The sequence below is a fragment of the Pelophylax lessonae genome (genome assembly GCF_965119305.1).
Source record: "Pelophylax lessonae genome assembly, chromosome: 2".
NCBI classification, from domain to species: domain Eukaryota; kingdom Metazoa; phylum Chordata; class Amphibia; order Anura; family Ranidae; genus Pelophylax; species Pelophylax lessonae.
This window is the reverse complement of record NC_138769.1, coordinates 737,368,957-737,393,396: the sequence shown is the minus strand read 5'-3', so window position 1 is coordinate 737,393,396 and position 24,440 is coordinate 737,368,957. Positions and strand designations below refer to the sequence as shown.

General features: G+C 47.5%; 1 protein-coding gene across 3 annotated transcripts in view; it reads left to right on the top strand.

Moving 5' to 3' along the window:
- Nucleotides 1-24,440, top strand: part of PDE2A (phosphodiesterase 2A) — a 992,945-nt gene that overhangs the window by 908,483 nt on the left and 60,022 nt on the right. For all 3 annotated transcript variants that reach the window (XM_082244574.1, XM_082244575.1, XM_082244576.1), the window contains 5 exons: nucleotides 10,573-10,636; nucleotides 11,407-11,485; nucleotides 13,740-13,917; nucleotides 21,677-21,789; nucleotides 24,251-24,328. In XM_082244574.1, the coding sequence (XP_082100700.1) occupies nucleotides 10,573-10,636; nucleotides 11,407-11,485; nucleotides 13,740-13,917; nucleotides 21,677-21,789; nucleotides 24,251-24,328 (512 nt within the window). The remainder of the gene's footprint in view (nucleotides 1-10,572; nucleotides 10,637-11,406; nucleotides 11,486-13,739; nucleotides 13,918-21,676; nucleotides 21,790-24,250; nucleotides 24,329-24,440) is intronic.

The window sequence follows — 24,440 nt, the reverse complement described above, 5'->3', positions numbered from 1 at the left end:
CCCCATCATTGGAATCAGTGGGAGGAATAGTGCCCCATCATTGGAATCAGTGGGAGGAATAGTGCCCCATCATTGGTGTCAGTGGGAGGAATAGTGCCCCATCATTGGTGTCAGTGGGAGGAATAGTGCACCATTATTGGTGTCAATGGGAGGAATAGTGCCCCATTATTGGTGTCAGTGGGAGGAATAGTGCCCCATCATTGGTGTCAGTGGGAGGAGTAGTATCCCATCATTGGTGTCAATGGGAGGAATAGTGCCCCGTCATTGGTGTCAGTGGGAGGAATAGTGCCCTGTCATTGGTGTCAGTGGGAGGAATAGTGTCCCATCATTGGTGTCAGTGGGAGGAATATGGTCCCATCATTGGTGTCAGTGGGAGGAATAGTGCCCATCATTGGTGTCAGTGAGAGGAATAGTGACCCATCATTGGTGTCAATGGGAGGAATAGTGCCCCATCATTGGTGTCAGTTGGAGGAATAGGGTCCCATCATTGGTGTCAGTGGGAGGAATAGTGTCCCATCATTCAGCTTCGGGTGTGGCTGCAGGAAGGTTCTCTGGCTGTGTGTCTGCTCCAGGTGATTTCTGTGAGAAGGGAAGTTCGGTAAAATCTCTCCCAGCCCTGCTGGCCCCTATCTGGGGAGGCCATGCAGGCCAGCAGGGCCTCTCCTGCTGGAAGCTCTGAACCATCCCCTGGGCTGATGGATGACATACCTGCTCCTGGACAAGCCATGGCTGGGGATCTCTCTGCCCCTGGTGAGGATGAGGATACCGAGTCCATTCGGGAGCGAGTGGTGGCCGGGATCAAGGTCCTGAATAGGGAGAGAGACCAGCTTTACAAATTGAGAGCGGAGTTGAAGCGTCTGCGAAAGCAACGTAAAGGTTTGCACAGCCGCAGCCGTGGATCTATGGATTCGGAAATCCAGTTGGCAAAGGTCCGGGTTCAACACCAGGAAACCATTGTGGCCATGATGGAAGGTAAAGAGGGGCCCTTTAAGGAAAAGTTTTGCAATGACCGGAGATTTGCAAGGATGGCAAAGATGGAGGTGGAGGAGGGGACCCCCGGTTCTGACCCCCTGACTCCCCAAGGTGAGGTAAGCAACCCGTTGCCTTCTCAGGGCTCAGGAGGCATGCTGACAGTGATCCAGGCAGTGGAGTCTCCATTACGGGCGGATCAGCTGGTGTTTGGTGAGGAGAACTTTCCTGATAATGTGCCTGATAAGGTAAAGCCTAGCAAGTCACAAGTGACTGATAAAACTATTTTTGTGCCATTTAACACCTTGGCTAATGCTGATGTTTTGCCCAATGACACCCAGGCTGGTAATTTCATATCCAGCAATATTTCAGCAGCTGATGATTCCTTGCAGGAAAAACTGCGTTTAAAAAATGACATTGCAGCAAAGGAACTACAAGAGCCAGAGCAACCAATTAACCCCCCTTTTGCTGAGTCAAAGGCTGTTTGTCCAGTCACAGCTGCTGTCTCTATACTGCAGCATCAGGCCACCTGTGGTACTACAGCAGAAACTGTGATAGTGAATACTGATTGTTCTGACATTTCTTCCAACACAGGTGTTCTGAATAATCCTACTAATGTGTGTTTAATGGACAATCCTGCTGGCTCAGTACAAGAAGTTAATAATAAGGATAATAATAATAATGTACCGGCTAAAGTTACACCAGTGTGGGGTCTTGGCCCTGATAAGCCTTCTTTTGCTCAGGTGGTACGCTCTGCTCCTGGTAATATTATTAGGCCAGGGCTGCAGCCAATGAGGAACCCTGCTTCCAGGCAGAGATTAACACCACAAACTGCCACTTTGAGCACCCCTGGTTCCGGTCTTGGGTCTCTGGCTTCTGCTGGGGGTCCAAGACGTAATGTCGTTATACTTAAATGGGAAGGTGGTGCAGTCTCTCCAGCACGGCGTGTTGTGGTGGATATGATTTTGGAGATGGGCTTTGGGGCGAATGACCTTTATGCCCTAATACACGTAGCTGGGAGCCGGGAGTACACAATCAGCTTCACCAGGCCAGAGGGTCTTGACCTGTTCTGGGAACGATATGAAGCTCGGTGCAGGTCAAGACCCGAATGGGAAGATCTGGCACCAGTTGCTTTTTCGCAGAGATCAACGGTTAAAAAAATAACCTTCATTCTCACTAACGAGAGTGTTCCTGCTCGGGACTTAGAGGTCTGGTTAAGGAACTATGGTGAGGTTTTGACAACACCAAATAAAATTCTTGATGAACGTGGCATATGGACTGGGGGTTGGTCAGTAACGGTCAGGTTGGCCAGGGATGGGAATGTTGTCCGTCACCTGCCCTCCTCGGCTTTCATAGGAAGGGATAGGATGACTGTTTTTTATCCTGGTCAGCCAAAGCTATGTCACCGCTGTGGAGAAAAGGGGCATTTTAGCTCCTCCTGTTCAGCCTTAATATGTTCGGTATGTCGGGGACAGGGTCATGTGGCCAGGGACTGCACCCAGGCGATAAGGTGCAACCTGTGCCTGCGCCTTGGCCACCCCTACAGCCGATGTCCGGAGGCCTGGCACAATATGGAGAAGGAGGTAGTAGATGATCTGTTGAGGCTGGACAGGATGGAGGATGAGGCCCCTGGTGTACCATCTTCCCCTGCGGTGACTGACTCCCCTGGTCCTGTTCAGGATCCCTCCCCAGTTTCTGTGGCCAACCCTCCTGTGTCTGTAGGTATTCCTTCTGTGGCTGTCTCTGTGTCCCCCCAGCCTACTGTACCCGCTCCTCTTGTGTCAGAACCTTCCAAGTCTGTGCCCCCTGAGTCAGTCTTGCCCCATGAGTCTCCTAGGTCTGACTTAAAGGAAGGTCCCCCCCCACCCGGAGTGGTGGGATGTGCCAAAAAGGGTGCTGCTGCTTCTTCTGTAAAGAAGTCTTCTGCAAAGACTTTGAAGAAGAAAACAAGAGATGAAAACATCTTGGAGTCTGACCTGCAGTACCTGGAGGAGAGAAGGAAGGTTGTGAGGCGGAAGAGACAGGCGGTGAGGACGGAGCAGGAAGCCCCAGTGTCTGTCCCCAACCGTTCTAGGGCTTCTGCATGGGATATTTCCTCATCTGGAGCTTCCTCTGAACAAAATTCAGACTCAGAAATGGAGTTGGAGGAGGCCTCAAGAAAGAGAGAGGCTTCTGGTGATGAGCAGCAGAAGGGAGCTTAGAAGCAATCCACCCAATAACCCAAATGGCGGTTCCCCCTCCGTTAAAAGTGGTGACAATAAATGTCGCCAGTATTAAGTCAGTAAGAGCTCGTTCTATGGCCTTCTTTTTGTTCAGCCAATTAGATGCTGAAATTTTATTTTTGCAAGAGACTAGGCTCACCTCCTTGGCAGATATTCATATGGCCAAGAGAGAGTGGAGGTATGGTCCATCTTACTGGTCTCTTGCGGCCGAGCCTTACGGCGGGGTGGCGGTGTTGTTTAAAACCGGCATGGTAACTGTCCGGCGGGTTATTGAGGTGGAGATTGGGAGATGTACGGTCTTAGACGTTCTTGTGGGAGGGCAGGACCTGCGCCTAATTAATATATATGGGCCGCACACAAAGTGGGACAGGAAATGCCTTTTTACAAGGATCAAGCCATTTCTTTTTACATCCCGGCAAGTGGTTTTTGGAGGTGACTTTAATACTGTGACTAGGCCCAAGGACAGGAAGGACTTCAATGACAGGCTGGGATATGATAGCGTTTTTTTAAATAGTATGGTTAGGGATGCTGGTCTTGTGGATGTGCACATTAAGCACCTTCCGGATGACACAGGGTTCACCTTTCATCGAGGTAATAGTCAGAGTAGGATAGATAGATTTTTTTTGAAGGAGGCCTCTGCTTTCTCACCCCCAGTGGTGCAGGCAGTGGAGTTCTCTGATCACTGTATGCTATCTGTGGTCTTGAATGCTTCAGACTTCCCTCAGAGGGGCAAAGGCATCTGGAGATTAAATTCGACTCTCCTTGAGGAAGAACATGTTAGACAATCCTTTGAGGAATTCTTTCAGGCACAGGTGACCATCCTGGACTTTTGTAGCAGCAAGGCTGAGTGGTGGGAGCTGACCAAAAAGAGGATTGCTGGATTCTTCAGGGGCCTAGCCAATAAAAAACAGTTTAATAGATACATGACCTACCAACGTTTGCGGAGGAAGCTGGATATTCTTGTCTCGAGAGGAGGAGATCCTGGGGCAATCTCTGAAGTGAAAATCCTCCTCAGGAAGTGTCAATATGACCGGCATACCTCTTTGGTTCTGGAGAGGGACTATGGGAAATACCACTCGCCTGACCCTTACCAGAACTGCAAACAGGGTGTAGCTGTTAAGATGGTCGTTGACCTTAAGGATAGTACAGTTTCCTTGACAAAGTCCAGGTCAGGGATCCTGGAGGTCGTGAGGTCTTTTTATGCTGAACTTCTTGGGAGGAAAGAGCTTGACCGGGACAAGATGGAAAGCTTTTTGGACTCTACTCCAGGTCTAAATGGTGGAGATGTCCCTTTGATGAATTTGACAGAAGAGATCACAGTTGAAGAGGTGACGAGGGCAATTGAACAGCTTGCCATCAAGAAGTCACCTGGACCGGATGGTCTGACGGCTGAGTTTTACAAAGCCTTTAAGTCTATTCTGGCCCCACATTTGGTAGAGGTTTTTAACAGTTGTCTTGCTGAGGGGGTGCTTCCCCCTTCCATGAGACACTCAGCTGTGATTCTTCTTTCAAAAGGTAAAGATCCTTCGATGATTGAGAATTGGCGCCCCATCAGCCTTCTCAATGTCGATAGAAAGGTGCTGGCGAAGATACTTTTCTGGCGCCTATCGGCAGTAGCAGAGTCTTTGCTTTCTCGCCATCAGCACTGTTCGATCCAGGGTAGGAGCACCTTCACAGCAGTTTTAGCTGTCCGGGATGCCTTGGAGCAGTGCAGGGCTGCAGGCTGGGGAAAGTATGTACTGGCATTGGATCAGGCAAAGGCTTTCGATCGTGTCAATCATGAGTACCTGTGGTTGCTCTTTAGTAAGTACGGTCTGCCAGGTGGTTTTGTCGATTGGTTAAAAGTTTTGTATAAGGGGGCAGAAAGCTTCCCTCTTGTTAATGGTTGGGTTGGACAGTCCTTTGAGGTTGGCTCTGGGGTGCGCCAGGGTTGTCCCCTGAGTCCCCTGCTCTATGTGTTTGCAATCGACCCCTTCATCAGGAGACTAGAGAGCAGCATGTTGTGTGGGGTACCAGTGGGAATCCCGGGTGAGCCGCCTTTGAGGGTTGTTGCCTATGCGGATGATGTGTCAGTGATTGTCACTGGGACAGATGAAGCGGAGGAGGTGGTCTCTCTGACATCACGGTACTCTAAAGCATCAGGCTCCAAGATCAATCAGGAAAAGAGTGAAGTTTTTTGGATGGGAAAGGAAGGTGAGGGGTTTGATCTCCCGGACACCTTTCCAGTGCCCCAGGAAAAAATTAAGATATTAGGCATTGAATTTGGACCTGGCGATTATGGCTAGGGATGATCAAACTTTTGAAAAGTTCGGCTCGACCAGAACACCCGAACTTCACGAAAGTTCGATTCGGATTTCAGAACCCCATTGAAATCAATGGGACCCGAACTTCGGTAATCAAAAAACACAATTTGAAGCCCCAAAACCCAATAAATGCCCCTAAAAAGTGCCTAGGGTTCTGGGTCATGCCCCATTAACTATTAATCACACAAAAAAAAGTTCTTAAAAATTGTCATTTTTGATAAAAAAGCCAATTATTGAAAAATTAAAAAAAAAAAAAAAAAGAGAGATTTTTTGATTTTTACTTTGGATTTCAGATCTGGGGGGTCTAAAAAGTGTACATGTGAAGTTTCAGGTCTGTAGCATGTCCAGAACCATAAAAAAAAAGATCGTTTGTATTAGAAAACTTTAAGCACAGGAATATGGCTTCTCTGCTGTAACACCTTGCCGGTTTAATAGAAGGCATTTTTTTGGGTTCTTTGCAGTCAGGAAAAACATCTGAACTTGTGTATAGTGGTACTGTGCACAAGTTCTGATGTTTTGCCTGCCTCCAAAACCCCCCAAAAAATGCCAGCAAAAACACACCTGGGCATTTTTTTTTTTTTGACGCTAGCGTTTTTTTGGCATTTTTTGGGGTTCTTTTGAGGCAGGCAAAACATCTGAACATGTGTATAGGGGGTATATATAGGCATATATGTCTGAATATATACCCCTAGACATATATAGGTGTGATAGTAGCAGAAATATATTACTGTAAATGATTTCATTAGCGCAAGCATTTATTTCTGCTACTATCACACCTATATATGTCTAGGGGTATATATTCAGACATATATGTCTATATATACCCCCTATACACATGTTCAGATGTCATGTCTGACATCAAACATGTCCTCAAAAAAACACTGGCAGTGGCAGCCCCTGCAGCATAAAAAATGCTTGCTGGTGAGAAGCCACATACCTGTCCCGAAGCAACTCAGAGAAATTATCATTTCTCTATAGCGGTCACCCTGCTATGGAAGGGTTTTGTCACCCTGCCATAGCAGTCACTGTCAGTTAACCCTACACTACACTACGGTCCCCTGACACTTAACACTTTCCCTACAGAAACTAAATTTTTGAAGCTAACTTAAGTGTAAAGGAGCACTCTAACTACACTAGATATCCCTTTCCTCACACTAAAAATAGCTAAATGACACTTTTAAAGTAAAATTAACAGAACTGCTTCCACTCTCTTCCATGTCCAGTATAACAATGCTGGGAATATGGCGGGGGCGATCTTATATACTGGGGGGCGTATTCACTAATGATTGGTCTAGGGACCCCCTAGTCACTCCAATCACATTCCTAGCATTCTCCTGCCCCCTCAATTGGCTTTTGCTAATGGTTCTGGTCCAATCACGGGCTTTTAAAGCCCATTTCCTGAAGCATTGCATTTTGGGCGGTTCTGGTTGCCGAATTCCGAACTTTTTGGGCAAAATGTTCTAAATTCGGCAGGAACTTGAAAACCCAAAGTTCGGGCCGAACCGATGGTGGACCCGAACCGTTCGATCATCCCTAATTATGGCCTCAAAAACTGGGAAGGCAGGCTGGAAGTTGCCAATACTAAAGTGGTCAGCTGGAAGAGATGGAAGTTATCTCTGAGGGAAAGGGTTGATCTGATTAAGACTTACCTGATACCGATCTTCTTGTATGTCAGCCCTGTCTGCATCTTGCCAGTGTCTCTCTATGCTAGGTTCTATAGTGTGTTCTTCCAGATGCTGTGGGGGAACAGACTGAACCCCATCAAGAGGAATGTCACCTATCTATCCAGGAGGGAGGGTGGCTTAGGTATGGTCAACCCCGTTCTTTTCTTTTCGCTGCTATTTCTCAAGTTTAACATTGGTAGTATGCTTGCAGTGGAACCTCCTGGATGGGCAGGCATGTTTAGATCTTGGTTTAGGCCTTTTCTGCGACTTTGGGAAGAAGGTGGCCAAGTGAAGAATCTCAGGGGTCATCGTGGTCAGCTTCCAGCCTATGTCGCTCCGTGTCTGAAGTTGCTACGGCAGTGGCGACTGTCGGCTGAAGATCTCAGATCCGCTCCGAGGAAAGTCCTTATGAGACGAGTCTTGAGCGAAGTCTTTCATGACCCACTGGCCTTAAGGGATTGCCCAGGCCCAATTTTGAGGGAAGGGTTAAGATTGATTAATTTGGCTAGAGTCCCCCTTAAATTCAGGGATCTGGCCTGGTTGTGCTTCCACGGGAGGCTCTATGTTCGGGGCAATTTGAAATTCCGCAGTGGGATGGATCGTGGTTGTCCTCGGGAGGAATGTACAGGTGAGGAGGAGACTATGGACCATTTTCTGCTTCGTTGCCCTTTTAACATAGAGGTATACAAACAGGTGGGGCGGGCCCTCGGTGTTCCTTTCCTCTCCAGGCTGGGTTATGCTGAGTGGGTGTACGGAGCATTCAACACTGGTGGGGGCTTTTGTTTGGATACACTTTTTTTAGTTAGTTTAGTAGTCCGTTATTACACATGGAACGCACGGTGTCAGGTCACCCTTCGGCGTAAAATCCTTCCTGTTCAGGTGGTGGTGTGTGACATTCTGCATGAGGTGGGGAAGATTCGAGCGCTTGAGAGAGACAAGTGGGGTCAGAGGGCTTGGCTGAAGGCGTGGAGGGGTTTCAAGCCTCCCTGACTGCCAGGAGTCTCTTTCCCGGGTGTGGCTTTCTGTCTCTTATCACCCTAGATTTTTTCTTAATGCTTAGTTTTTGATAAATGGCTGCATACATAGGTGATGGGTTGTGCCTCTTAGGCCCTCTCTGCTGCTTTATGTAAATAGTTTTCTAAAAATGTTGGAAGTGGATTATGTATATATTGTATATATTCTGCACATGGATGTGTATTCCTTTGTTTTCGGTTGGAATATTGTACTATAGTTATGTTTTTTTACTTTTGTATAAAATATGTTGCTTGATTCTTTTCAATAAAAGATCAATAGTGCCCCATCATTGGTATCAGTGGGAGAAATAGTGCCCCATCATTGTTGTCAGTGGAAGGAATAGTGTCCCATCATTGGTGTCAGTGGGAGAAATAGTGCCCCATCATTGTTGTCAGTGGGAGAAATAGTGCCCCATCATTGGTGTCAGTGGGAGGAATAGTGCCCCATCATTGGTGTCAGTGGGAGGAATAATGCCCCCTATCATTGGTTTCAGTGGGAGGAATAGTGCCCCATCATTGGTATTAGTGGGAGGAAAAGTGCCCCATCATTGGTGTCAGTGGGAGGAATAGTGCCCCCTATCATTGGTTTCAGTGGGAGGAATAGTGCCCCATCATTGGTATTAGTGGGAGGAATAGTGCCCCATCATTGGTGTCAGTGGGAGGAATAGTGCCCCATCATTGGTGTCAGTAGGGGGAATAGTGCCCCATCATTGGTGTCAGTGGGAGGAATAGTGCCCCATCATTGGTGTCAGTGGGAGGAATAGTGCCCTATCATTGGTGTCAGTGGGAGGAATAGTGCCCCATCATTGGTGTCAGTGGGAGGAATAGTGCCCATCATTGGTGTCAGTGAGAGGAATAGTGACCCATCATTGGTGTCAATGGGAAGAATAGTGCCCCATCATTGGTGTCAGTGGGAGGAATAGTGTCCCATCATTGGTGTCAGTAGGAGGAATAGAGCCCCATCATTGGTGTCAATGGGAGGAATAGTGCCCCATCATTGGTGTCAGTGGGAGGAATAGTGTCCCATCATTGGTGTCAGTGGGAGGAATAGTGTCCCATCATTGGTGTTAGTGAGAGGAATAGTGTCCCATCATTGGTGTCAGTGGGAGGAATAGTGCCCCATCATTGGTGTTAGTGGAGAAATAGTGCCCCATCATTGGTGTCAGTGGGAGGAATAGTGTCCCATCATTGGTGTCAGTGGGAGGAATAGTGTCCCATCATTGGTGTCAGTGGGAGAAATACTGACCCATCATTGGTGTTAGTGGGGGGAATAGTGCCCCATCATTGGTGTCAATGGGAGGAATACTGACCCATCATTGGTGTCAGTAGGAGGAATAGTGTCCCATCATTGGTGTCAGTGGGAGGAATAGTGCCCCATCATTGGTGTCAGTGGGAGGAATAGTGCCCCATCATTGGTGTCAGTGGGAGGAATAGTGCCCCATCATTGGTGTCAGTGGGAGGAATAAAGCCCCATTGTCAATGGGGGTCAATGGGAGAAATAGTGTCCCGTTGCTGATGTCACTAAGAGGAATTGGGAGGAAAATTGCCCCAAGCGCCTGATAAAGGCAAGCTTTTGCTGCATCTGAGCCCTGGCCTGCCGTTTGGAGACCTCGGATCAAGACCTTTGGATACAACACCAGCACTGGAGAGAGCGCGGAGCAGCATTTCTCCTAGGAAAGGTCGATTTTTAAGCCCTTCTCTTCCTGTTTCTTGTCTTCTTAAATATACCATTCCCAAGTCCCTGATCCATCCCTGGCCCTGATTCCCACCTTGACTGAAGTCTCCTCTGTCATTATCACAGGATAAGCATCTTCCACCATGTGAAGATATTTCAGTTCTTGTTTTGCCCAGTAGGAGGTTGGAAGCCACTTGGTGGCCTAGAATGGCTCTACTGTTGACTTTCCATGTGCCACAGAAGTCAGTGGCAGGGGCGTAACTACAGGGGTTGCAGGGGTTGCAATCGCTACCGGGCCCCATGCTCCAGGGGGCCCGGTAGCAAACCAGTGGGTGAACTTCCAGGATCGCAAAGGTCACACTTGCAACCGGACCCTGGCATTGCACCACTGTGGGGAGGCCCCAAGATTGCAGGAAGGGGGCCCACAAGATTGCAGGAAGGGGGCCCACTGCAGAACTTGTGAAAGAATCCTGCTGCGGGACCGTAATAAAAGGCCATGCAACAAGTGTCAAGAGCCCCAGGATTAGTGGGAAGAGCCCTGGGCTTGAAGGTAAGGGCCCCCGGCCAGGGGTCTGGGGGGCCCTTCATGGTCTCTTGCATCAGGGCCCTGAAGGTTCTAGTTACGCCTCTGGTCAGTGGTCCTATTGTTGGGGGATCCCTTGTTTCTTTGATAACCTGTTCTGTATAGAAATTCTTATGAATGTGGGGTCTCCGTTCTCTCCACAGATGATGTCTCCGTCCTGCTCCAGGAGATCATCACAGAAGCCAGGAACCTCAGCAATGCAGAAATGTAAGTACGCCCGGTCCCTATACACAGCCATATATTTATATATATATATACAGTATATATAGGTCAACACTGATCCTTCATCCCAAATAAGCAATTTCTTTTATTAGCGCCAGTGATACATTCTCCAGCACAATGCAGGGATGGTGGGAACCCCCCATAATGGGCACAGCGGGTGTACAGACCCGGGAACTCAGCACAGGGATGGGGGGAACCCCTCATAATGGGCACAGCGGGGGTACAGACCTGGGAACTCAGCACAGGGATGGTGGGGACCCCTAATGATGGGCACAGCAGGTGTACAGACCCAGGAACTCAGCACAGGGATGGTGGGAACCCCTCATAATGGGCACAGCAGGTGTACAGACCCGGGAGCTCAGCACAGGGATGGTGGGATCCCCCCATAATGGGCACAGCGGGTGTACAGACCCGGGAGCTCAGCACAGGGATGGTGGGAACCCCTCATAATGGGCACAGCAGGTGTACAGACCCGGGGACTCAGCACAGGGATGGTGGGAACCCCTCATAATGAGCACAGCAGGTGTACAGACCAAGGAACTCAGCACAGGGATGGTGGGATCCCCCATAATGGGCACAGCGGGTGTACAGACCCAGGAACTCAGCACAGGGATGGTGGGAACTGGGTATATGCCCTCATATACTAATTCTGGATTGATGACAGTGCCCATAATGGGAAAAATCCCCTTTAAATGAACCACCTGAGTTTTTTATAATCTCCTTCACCACCTCCATGTCCTCTTTTCTCCTCACAGATGTTCGGTGTTCCTGCTGGAGAGAAACACCCATGAATTGGTCGCCAAAGTATTTGATGGAGGAGTCGTAGATGACGATGTGAGTGGGAGAACGGGGGAGGGGGGGTGATGGCGCACACTGAGCGCACTGCTGACATCTTACAATGTTACTATCAGAGATGAGTGAATGTTACAATATTAAGACTAACGATGAGTGAATGTTACAGTGGTACAATAAGGTAAATGAAAGTAAATGTTACAAATAGTTATGAGCGAATGTTACAATTATACAATTAAAGATGAGTGAATGTTACAATGTTATAGTTAGTGATGAGTGAATGTTACAACTTATGAGTGAATGGACATTTCAATTATTGAGTGAATGTTACAACTAGTGATGAGTGAATGTTACAACTAATGAGTGAATGTTACAATAAGTGATGAATGAATGTCACAATTAATGATGATGAGTGAATGTTACAATGTTACTGTTAGTAATAAGTGAATGTTACAATAAGTGATAAATTAATGTTACAACTAATGAAGAGTAAGTGTTACAATTAGTGATAATGAGTGAATGTTACAGTTAGTGATGAGCGAATGTTACAACTAATGGGTGAATAGTACAATAAATGATTATTGAATGTTACAACTAAAGATGAGTGAATGTTACAATGTTACGTGATGAGTGAATGTTACAATGTTACGTGATGAGTGAATGGTAAAATTAGTGATGAGTGAATGTTACAACTAATGAACAAATGTTACAATAAATGATGAATGTATGTTACAACTAATGCTGATGGGTGAATGTTACAATTAAAGTGTCAGTAAAATTTAATGACAAGTAGGGATGAACGGTTCGGGTCGACCATCGGTTCGACCCGAACATTGGCTGTTCGAAATTCGGCCGAATTCCGAACTTTTTGCGGTAAAAGTTCGGAATTCGGCCACCAGAACCGCCCAAAATGCAATGGGACAGGAACTGGGCTTTAAAAGCCTGTGATTGGCCCAGAAACATCAGTAAAATGCGATTGGAGTGACTATGGGGTCCAGAGGCCAATCAGGAGTGAATACGCCCCCCCCATACGCTCCCCAGTATATAAGATAGCCCCGCCAAAACTCTAGCACTGTAATACAGAGGCTGTGGAAGAGAGTGGAAGCATTTGTGTTTCTCCTGCCGCTTGTAAAGCTCCAGTATCATTTTGCAATTATTAGTGTGAGGAAAGGGATATGCAGTGTAGTTAGGGTACTATTTTCCACTATAGTTAGATTCAAAAATCCAGTTTTTATAGAGATAGCTTTAAGTGTCAGGGTGACCGTAGTGTAGTTTAGTGTGAACTGACTCTGCCATGCCAGGGTGACCCCACTATGCAGATTCTGGGTTAGGGGTATATATATATGTATATATATATATATATATATATATATATATATATATATATATATATGTGTGTGTGTGTGTGTGTGTATGTATATGTATACTGTATATACACACATACACACACACACACACATGTGTGTATATATATATATATATATATATATATATATATATATACCCCTATACAGAAGTTCAAAACAAAACGCCTAAAAAATGCCTGAAATAAAAACGCCCAGGTGTGAAAGGAGGGTAACACCATCCCTGCGCTACTGAAATTCTAATACAAACAATCTGTTTTTTTTATGGTTCTGGACATGCTACAGAGCTGAAACTTCACAGGTACACTTTTTAGACCCCCCAGACACTAAATCCAAAGAAATCTATTTTTTTTTTCCAATAATTTTTTCAATAATTGGCTCTCTATCAAAAACGACAATTTTTAAGAACTTTTTTTTGCCTGATTCATAGTCCCTGGGGCATGACCCAGAACCCTAGGCACTTTTTAGGGGCATTTATTGGGTTTTAGGGCTTCAAAATGGTGTTTTTTGATTCCAGAAGTTCGGGTCCCATTGATTTCAATGGGGTTCTGGAATCCAAACCGAACTTTCGGGAAATTCGGGTGTTCTGGTCGAACCGAACTTTTCAAAAGCTCGATCATCCCTAATGACAAGTATTCCTATAAATGTTGCCTCCCCCGTCCTCTATATCCTGTATAAAGATTTGTGTAAATATCTTTTTGTAATCCACTCCAGTGTGGTCACATGATCCATCCGTTGTGGCTTCCCTTTATCAGGGAGCGCTCAGCAGTGGCTGTGAATCCCCGAAGCCATGAAATCACCTGGCAGTTCCCATTGCCCCTCCATTGTCAGTGCTCTCTCCTCTCCCCTGCAGCAGCCGCTCTCTGACACAGTTGTTAGACTACTGAGAAATGTGCGGAGCTCTCCTTTAAGGTTTTGCACTTCTCTTCCAGAGCTACGAGATCCGGATCCCAGCAGATCAGGGAATTGCCGGACACGTGGCCACCACAGGGCAGATCCTCAACATCAAAGATGCGTACTCCCATCCTCTCTTCTACCGGGGTGTGGATGATAGCACCGGCTTCAGGACCCGAAATATCCTGTGTTTCCCTATCAAGAATGAGAGCAACGGTGAGTGGAGGAAGAGTATGGCACAAGTCTGGGGGGGGGGGGGGGGGGGACCTCTGGGCATATTAACTATTGCTTGATCCTCACACCTAAAGGACGTGTTTCTGGAGATTGCAGCCCTATAAATAATAATGGACTCCAGAACTTTCCTAAAAACAATGACCGAGCGAGATCTCCACAACATAATTCCCAGTATCCCTGATCCTCCCATCACCACTGACTATCCCAGTATCCCTGATCCTCCCATCACCACTGACTATCCCAGTATCCCTGATCCTCCCATCACCACTGACTATCCCAGTATCCCTGATCATCCCATCACCACTGACTATCCCAGTATCCCTGATCCTCCCATCACCACTGACTATCCCAGTATCCCTGATCCTCCCATCACCACTGACTATCCCAGTATCCCTGATCCTCCCATCACCACTGACTATCCCAGTATCCCTGATCCTCCTATCACCACCGACTATCCCAGTATCCCTGATCCTCCCATCACCACCGACTATCCCAGTATCCCTGATCCTCCCATCACCACTGACTATCCCAGTATCCCTGATCCTCCCATCACCACCGACTATCCCAGAATTCCCGATCATCCCATCACCACTGACTATCCCAGTATCCCTGATCATCCCATCACCACTGACTATCCCAGTATCCCTGATACTCGCATCACCATTGACTATCCCAGTATCCCTGTTCCTCCAATCACCACTGACTATCCCAGTATCCCTGATTATCCCATCACCACTGACTATCCCAGTATCCCTGATCCTCCCATCACCACTGACTATCCCAGTATCCCTGATCCTCCCATCACCACCGACTATCCCAGTATCCCTGATCCTCCCATCACCACCTACTATCCCAGTATCCCTGTTCCTCCCATCACCACTGACTATCCCAGTATCCCTGATCCTCCCATCACCACTGACTATACCAGTATCCCTGATCATCCCATCACCACTGACTATCACAGTATCCCTGATCCTCCCATCACCACTGACTATACCAGTATCCCTGATCCTCCCATCACCACTGACTATACCAGTATCCCTGATCCTCCCATCACCACTGACTATACCAGTATCCCTGATCCTCCCATCACCACCGACTATCCCAGTATCCCTGATCCTCCCATCACCACCAACTTTCCCAGTATCCCTGATCATCCCATCACCACTGACTATCCCAGTATCCCTGATCCTCCCATCACCACTGACTATCCCAGTATCCCTGATCCTCCCATCACCACTGACTATACCAGTATCCCTGATCCTCCCATCACCACTGACTATCCCAGTATCCCTGATCCTCCCATCACCACCGACTATCCCAGTATCCCTGATCATCCCATCACCACTGACAATCCCAGTATTCCCGATCACCCATCACCACTGACTATCCCAGTATCCCTGATCCTCCCATCACCACCGACTATCCCAGTATCCCTGATCCTCCCATCACCACTGACTATCCCAGTATCCCTGATCCTCCCATCACCACCGACTATCCCAGTATCCCTGATCCTCCCATCACCACTGACAATCCCAGTATTCCCGATCATCCCATCACCACTGACTATCCCAGTATCCCTGATCCTCCCATCACCACTGACTATCCCTGATCATCCCATAACCACTGTATCCCTGATCCTCCCATCACCACAGACAATCCCAGTATCCCTAATCATCCCATCACCACTGACTATCCCAGTATCCCTGTTCCTCCAATCACCACTGACTATCCCAGTATCCCTGATTATCCCATCACCACTGACTATCCCAGTATCCCTGTTCCTCCAATCACCACTGACTATCCCAGTATCCCTGATCCTCCTATCACCACCGACTATCCCAGTATCCCTGATCCTCCCATCACCACTGACTATCCCAGTATCCCTGATCCTCCCATCACCACCGACTATCCCAGTATCCCTGATCCTCCCATCACCACCGACTATCCCAGTATTCCCGATCATCCCATCACCACTGACTATCCCAGTATCCCTGATACTCGCATCACCATTGACTATCCCTGATCATCCCATAACCACTGTATCCCTGATCCTCCCATCACCACAGACAATCCCAGTATCCCTGTTCCTCCAATCACCACTGACTATCCCAGTATCCCTGATCCTCCTATCACCACCGATTATCCCAGTATCCCTGATTATCCCATCACCACTGACTATCCCAGTATCCCTGATCCTCCCATCACCACCGACTATCCCAGTATCCCTGATCCTCCCATCACCACCAACTTTCCCAGTATCCCTGATCCTCCCATCACCACTGACTATCCCAGTATCCCTGATCCTCCCATCACCACTGACTATACCAGTATCCCTGATCCTCCCATCACCACCGACTATCCCAGTATCCCTGATCCTCCCATCACCACCAACTTTCCCAGTATCCCTGATCATCCCATCACCACTGACTATCCCAGTATCCCTGATCCTCCCATCACCACCGACTATCCCAGTATCCCTGATCCTCCCATCACCACTGACTATACCAGTATCCCTGATCCTCCCATCACCACTGACTATCCCAGTATCCCTGATCCTCCCATCACCACCGACTATCCCAGTATCCCTGATCCTCCCATCACCACTGACTATCCCAGTATCCCTGATCCTCCCATCACCACCGACTATCCCAGTATCCCTGATCCTCCCATCACCACTGACTATCCCAGTATCCCTGATCCTCCCATCACCACCGACTATCCCAGTATCCCTGATCCTCCCATCACCACTGACTATCCCAGTATCCCTGATCCTCCCATCACCACCGACTATCCCAGTATCCCTGATCATCCCATCACCACTGACTATCCCAGTATCCCTGATCCTCCCATCACCACCGACTATCCCAGTATCCCTGATCCTCCCATCACCACTGACTATACCAGTATCCCTGATCCTCCCATCACCACTGACTATCCCAGTATCCCTGATCCTCCCATCACCACCGACTATCCCAGTATCCCTGATCCTCCCATCACCACTGACTATCCCAGTATCCCTGATCCTCCCATCACCACCGACTATCCCAGTATCCCTGATCCTCCCATCACCACTGACTATCCCAGTATCCCTGATCCTCCCATCACCACCGACTATCCCAGTATCCCTGATCCTCCCATCACCACTGACTATCCCAGTATCCCTGATCCTCCCATCACCACCGACTATCCCAGTATCCCTGATCCTCCCATCACCACTGACAATCCCAGTATTCCCGATCATCCCATCACCACTGACAATCCCAGTATTCCCGATCATCCCATCACCACTGACTATCCCAGTATCCCTGATCCTCCCATCACCACTGACTATACCAGTATCCCTGATCCTCCCATCACCACTGGCTATAGCAGTATCCCTGTTCCTCCCATCACCGGCAGCCCCAACTGAGCTGTCCTAGCTCCCCCCAACTGCCCTCTGCTGACCAGGTCGGGAACCCAGCCAGATTCGGAGCAAAGCTTAAGCCTGGGTAAGGAGAAGGCTGGGAAGAGGGAGAGTCGGAGGGGGGGCCAAGTCACTGCACCATGGGCCCCCAGTTTTTACTTGCCCCCCTGGGCCGAAAGTTGCCAGTCAGCCCCTGCCTGAAGATATTGTAGGGCGATAATAACAATGTCCCTTTAGCTGTTTCCACTTCCATAAAATCCACGCAATCGTCTTTTATGTTCCGTTGAAGTGTGTGAATGTTTGTGTGAATGTTTTTTTCCCTACAAACAGAATTCTGAAAGAAGTGCTGAGATCTCCAGTCAGCAAATTTCCCATCTGCAGGTTAATGTCATTACAATTTCTACTGGTATGTGTTCATTCTAGAGCGAAGACAATCAGAATGACAAAAGATGTCCAGATTCCGTCACACTTCTTCATCCACCAGTCTTCCAGTTTGTGGCTGAGATTGGTTCCATCTATGTGATACTAATGAAACTTTAAATGACTTTCAATTTAAATTGACTAAATACATACAGTATCAGGGCAAACAAAAAAAAAAAGGTGTCTTTTCTTACGGTTTGATTTCTTTGGTTTGAGGTGTTGGTGGAGTGGTGGATCCTAGTAGGTGGCGTAGTTCTCAAGGTTGAGAGAAGGTCTTCAAAATTAAAGAGGAAGGTAGCTTTGTAGGTACAGTACCTCTGGGTCCAAGTTGGTCTGTGGAATGCTAGAACTGAGTAAAGTAACAGGATGAGAAGGGCACACAAGTTCCAAGTAAGTCCGGTAGGGCTTTAATTTTGTCATCAGAAGTCATGGAAGGTATCCAATGCATTTCAAGAGGACATTGGTCTCCCCTTCACCTAAGTCACCTAATTAGTAAATAAAGTCCCCTATGAGTAATTTAATCTCAGTATAAATACAGCTGTTCTGTGAAGCCCTCAGAGGTTTGTTAGAGGATGTTGAACAAACAGCATCATGAAGGCCAAGGAACACACCAGACAGGTCAGGGATAAATTTGTGGAAAAGTTTAAAGCAGGGTTATGTTATAAAAAATCTCCCAAACTTTGAACTTCTCACGGAGCACTGTTCAATCCATCATGGGAAAATGGAAAGAGTATGGCACAATTGCAAACCTACCAAGACATGGCCGTCCACCTAAACTGACCGGCCGGGCCCCTACCAAGACATGGCCGTCCACCTAAACTGACCGGCCGGGCAAGGAGAGTATTCATTAGAGAAGCAGCCAAGAGGCCCATGGGAACTCTGGAGGAGCTGCAGAGATCCACAGCTCAGGTGGGAGAATCTATTAGTCGTGCGCTCCACAAATCTGCCCTTTATGGAAGAGTGAGAAGAAGAAAGCCATTGGTGGAAGAAAGCCATAAGAAGTCCCAATTGCAGTTTGGGAGAAGCCATGTGGGGGACACAGCAAACATGTGGAAGAAGGTGCTCTGCTCAGATAAGACCAACATTTAACCTTTTGGCCTAAAAGTAGAACGCTATGTGTGTGGGGGGGACTAACACTGCACATCACCCTGAACACACCATCCCCACCGTGAAACATGGTGGTGGCAAAATCATGTTGTGGGGATGCTTTTCTTCAGCAGGGACAGGGAAGCTGGTGAGAGTTGATGGGAAGATGGATGGAGCCAAATACAGGGCAATCTTAGAAGAAAATCCGTTAGAGTCTGCAAAAGACCTGAGACTGGGGCGGAGGTTCACCTTCCAGCAGGACAACGACCCGAAACATCCAGCCAGAGCTACAATGGAATGGTTTACATCAAAGCATATTCATGTGTTAGAATGGCCCAGTCACAGTCCAGACCTAAATCACATTGAGAATCTGTGGCAAGACTTGAAAATTGCTGTTCACAGACGCTCTCCATCCAATCTGACAGAGCTTGAGATATTCTGCAAAGAAGAATGGGCAGAAATGTCCTCTCTAGATGTGCAAAGCTGGTAGAGACATCCCCAAAAAGACTTGCAGCTGTATTTGCAGCGAAAGGCAGTTCTACAAAGTATTGACTCGATGGGGTGGGGGGGGATACAAATGCAGCCACACTTTTCACAGATTTATTTGTAAAAATGTTTAAAAACCATTTATCATTTTATCATTTTGAGTCCTGTCAGTGCCGGGACAAGGTCATCTAGAGTCCAGGGCCAACATGCCAAACTGACCCCCCCCCCCCTCCAAAAGATGTATGCGTATTATGTGTCAGCAAAAATCCCCCCTCCAAAAAAATAAATAAATTGCGCACTAGTCTGAATGATTACTTCCCAAGCATAAATTCCCCCTCATCCCAGTAAAAATTCTCCAACTCCCTGCTGAAATCCCCCCTCACAGGACAAATCCCTGCCCCCTCCATTCCCAAGATTCCCCCAGCACAAATTCCTCCCCCTCAAAAAAAAAAAACACCCCTCCTGGCACAAATATTTCACCCCTCAAATTTCCCCTCTGAGTACATATTTTCTCTTTCCCCCCCCCACTTCAAATGCCCTCCCCCCCATTCCCCCTCCTAGCACAAACACCCCGCAATCATCCCTACTAGCACAATCCCCCCCCCCTTCTTCTAGCACAAAACCCCCAAATCAACCCTCCTAGCACAAATCCTTTTCTCCCACCCCCCTTCCAACACAAATTCCCCCAAATCACCACTCCTAGCACACACACCCAAATTCCCCTCCTAGAACAATTCTTACCCCCTACTGCCCCCCAAATTCCTCCTTCAAACACAAATCCCCTCCCCCCTTAATTTCCTCACAGTGCTCCTCTCAAACTCACATAACACCACAGTCAGGGCCAGGACAAAGGGTGGGCAGGAGGGTGGCTGCCCTGGGCACAATGGTTAACTGTAGGGATGGGGGTGCCTTTCTTCTGTTACATGGCTGACAGGAGTAGGGATAGGGGCAGCGATTTTGACAAGCAAATGACTGCTGGGTGTAGGATCCCCTAAGCTTGCACATCATGGAGGGGTGCAGTTTGCTCTGGGCGGTGGATGACCTTGTCCCGGCACAGACCACAGTGCCCAGGGCAGCTGCCCCTCATGCCCATCTCGTGTCCTGGCCCTGACTCCTCTAGGGTGGGTACTGGTCATAAAAGTCCAGTTTACTCTGTAAAGGCCTACAGAATCTGTTGCCAATTTATGACAATGGTGACAAAACCATATAGTGTGCTGTACCAGAGAAGGCTATTTAAAGGTATTGGTAAGCGTGCTTCCCCCTGCAATCTGAAAACATAAAGCTGTGAGCTCCTCCAGGGTGGGGATTGTTTTGAAAGGTTTGATGTACTCTGTAAGAGCCTACAGGATTTGTTGGCAATGTAACATTATGGTGGAGAAAATATATAGTGTACAATACAAAGGTTGGCTGGTTAAAGGTATTGGGAAGCCTGCCTTCTACCCACAATCTGAAAAAAATATAGCTGTGAGCTCCTCTAGGGTGGGGACTGATCTAAATGGTGCAGTGTACTCTGTAAAGGTCTACAGAATCTGTTGCCAATATATGATAATTGTGGAGAAATTATATAATGTACCAGACCCAGGTTGACTGGATAAGGATATTCAGGAGGATACACTGTGGGTTGTCTCATGCGGCTTTCACTCATATTCTGAACATAAGAATCCGTGAGCTCCTCTGGGGCGGGGACTGATCTGAAAAGTTTGTGCTCTGTAAAGGTCTATAGAATCTGTTGCCAATTTATGACAATGGTGAAGAAACCATATAGTGTGCTGTATCAGAGAAGGCTATTTAAAGGTATTGGTAAGCATGCTTCCCCCTGCAATCTGAAAACATAAAGCTGTGAGCTCCTCCAGGGTGGGGGTTGCTCTGAAAGGTTTGATGTACTCTGTAAGAGCCTACAGGATTTGTTGGCAATGTAACATTATAGTAGAGAAAATATATAGTGTACAATACAAAGGTTGGCTGGTTAAAGGTATTGGGAAACCTGCCTTCTACCCACAATCTGAAAAAAATATAGCTGTGAGCTCCTCTAGGGTGGGGACTGATCTAAACGGTGCAGTGTACTCTGTAAAGGTCTACAGAATCTGTTGCCAATATATGATAATTGTGGAGAAATTATATAATGTACCAGACCCAGGTTGACTGGATAAGGATATTCAGGAGGATACACTGTGGTTTGTCTCCATGCGGCTTTCACTCATATTCTGAACATAAGAATCCATGAGCTCCTCTGGGGCGGGGACTGATCTGTAAAGTTTGTGCTCTGTAAAGGTCTATAGAATTTGTTGGAGATATATAAATGTATCAAACAAATATCTTCATAGAAGCTGTTCTATATTGCAGAGGTCATCGGTGTGGCAGAACTGGTCAACAAAATTAACGGGCCGGGATTCACCAAATTTGATGAAGATCTGGCAACGGCATTTTCCATTTACTGCGGAATCAGCATTGCTCACGTAAGAGGCGCTCCTTAAATTACGTTCTTTGGTTTTATACTGCCCCCCTTCTTTTTTCTCCAGCTGGAAATGGAAGTCTTATTCTTGGGCCTCCCATTTTAACCAGCAAGAGATGATAATGGTGTTCATTCTGAGTTGGGTTCATTCTTCCATAGTGTGGGGCCAAAATCTAGGGTGACACCAAGGGTGACAGTGCTGCTCTTCCATAGATGCAATACAGTAAGTGAGCGTTGTCACCCCAGGACAGGCAGTGTGTTCCTGGCAGGATGATCAGGATCTGTCATAGAATGACAAAACTGCTCCTCCATAGATACAGTACAGTAAGTGAGCGTTGTCACCTGAGGACACAGCAGGTGTGTTCCTGTCAGGGTCACCAGGATCTGTCTTAGGTTGACAACACTGCTCCTCCATAGATACAGTACAGTAAGTGTTGTCACCCCATGACAGGCAGTGTGTTTCAGGCAGGATGCCCAGGTTCTGTCCTAGAGTGACAACACTGTTCCTTCATTGATACAGTACAGTAAGTGAGCGTTGTCACCTAAGGATCACAGGAGGTGTGTTCCTGGCAGGATGATCAGGATCTGTCTTAGGGTGACAACACTGCTAATCCATAGATACAGCACAGTAAGTGAGTGCTGTCACCTTAGGTCAGGAAGTGTAACTGGCAGGATAACCAGGATCCCTCTTAGGGTGACAACGCTTCTTCTCCATAGATACAGTAAGTGAGGGTTGTCACCTTAGGACAGGAAGTGTTACTGGCAGGATAACCAGGATCCCTCTTAGGGTGACAACGCTTCTTCTCCATAGATACAGTAAGTGAGGGTTGTCACCTTAGGACAGGAAGTGTGTTATTGGCAGGATGACCAGGATCTGTCTTAGCGTAACAACGCTGCTCCTCCATAGAGGCAGTACAGTAAGTGAGCGTTGTCACCTTAGAACAGGATGTGTGTTATTGACAGGATCACCAGGATCTGTCCTAGGGTGACAACACTGCTCCTCCATCAATACAGTAAGTGAGCATTGTCACCCCAGGACAGGCAGTGTGTTCCCGGCAGGATGATCAGGATCTGTCATAGAATGACAAAACTGCTCCTCCATAGATACAGTACAGTAAGTGAGCGTTGTCACCTGAGGACACAGGAGGTGTGTTCCTGGCAGGGTCACCAGGATCTGTCTTAGGTTGACAACACTGCTTCTCCATAGATACAGCACAGTAAGGGTTGTCACCCCATGACAGGCAGTGTGTTTCTGGCAGGATGCCCAGGTTCTGTCCTAGAGTGACAACACTGCTCATTCATAGATACAGTACAGTAAGTGAGCGTTGTCACCCCAGTACAGGCAGTGTGTTACTGGCAGGATCACCAGGATCGGTCCTAGGGTGACAATGCTGCTCCTCCATAGATACAGTACAGTAAGTGAGTGCTGTCACCCTAGGACAGAAAGTGTTACTGGCAGAATCACCAGGATCCATCTTAGGGTGAAAACGCTGCTTCTCCATAGATACAGGGTGAGGGTTGTCACCTTAGGACAGGAAGTGTGTTCCTGGCAGGATGACCAGGTGCTGTCTTAGGGTGACAACGCTGCTCCTCCATAGATGCAGTACAGTAAATGAGCGTTGTCACCTTAGGACAGGAAGTGTGTTATTGGAAGGATGACCAGGTACTGTCCTAGGGTGACAACGCTGCTCCTCTATAGATGCAGTACAGTAAGTGAGCGTTGTCACCTTAGGACAGGAAGTGTGTTATTGGCAGGATGACCAGGATCTGTCCTAGGGTGACAACACTGCTCCTCCATCGATACAGTAAGTGAGCGTTGTCACCTTAGGACAGGAGGTGTGTTATTGGCAGGATGACCAGGATCTGTCCTAGGGTGACAACACTGCTCCTCCATCAATACATTAAGTGAGCGTTGTCACCTTAGGACAGGAGGTGTGTTCCTGGCAGGATCACCAGGATCAGTCCTAGGGTGACAACACTGCTCCTCCAACAATACAGTAAGTGAGTGTTGTCACCTTAGGACAGGATGTGTGTTATTGGCAGGATCACCAGGATCAGTCCTATGGTGACAACACTGCTCCTCCATAGATAAAGTAGAGTAAGTGAGCCTTGTCACCTTAGGACAGGAGATGTGTTATTGGCAGGATCACCAGGATCTGTCCTAGGGTGACAACACTGCTCCTCTATCGATACAGTAAGTGAGCAGCAACAATAAATACAGCAACAATAAAACATTCTCCTGAAGAAGCCGAAGCCCTTCCAGGCTTTTCCCTATCCTTTTTGGGGACAACAGTCTCCATCCTTCATTTTCTCCAATTTAGATGCCAATATGGATGTGTGTACCTAATACTTTTTTTGATAATTACAGGCTCACTGTTTTAATAAAACATATTACACTTTACATATAAAACATATTTGTGATGTGATCCTAATTTGTGTTTTTTTTTTCTCCCCCCCCCCCCCAGTCCTTGCTATATAAGCAGGTGAGGGAGGCGCAGTTCAGGAGTCACCTGGCCAATGAGATGATGATGTATCATATGAAGGTGAGAAGACATTTACAGTTGTTACCGGTAATTTTGCCCATTGTTGAGATTTACCTTCACTTCCTGTCCTGGAGACACAACAGGAAGTGTGACGGACCTGGAATATATATAT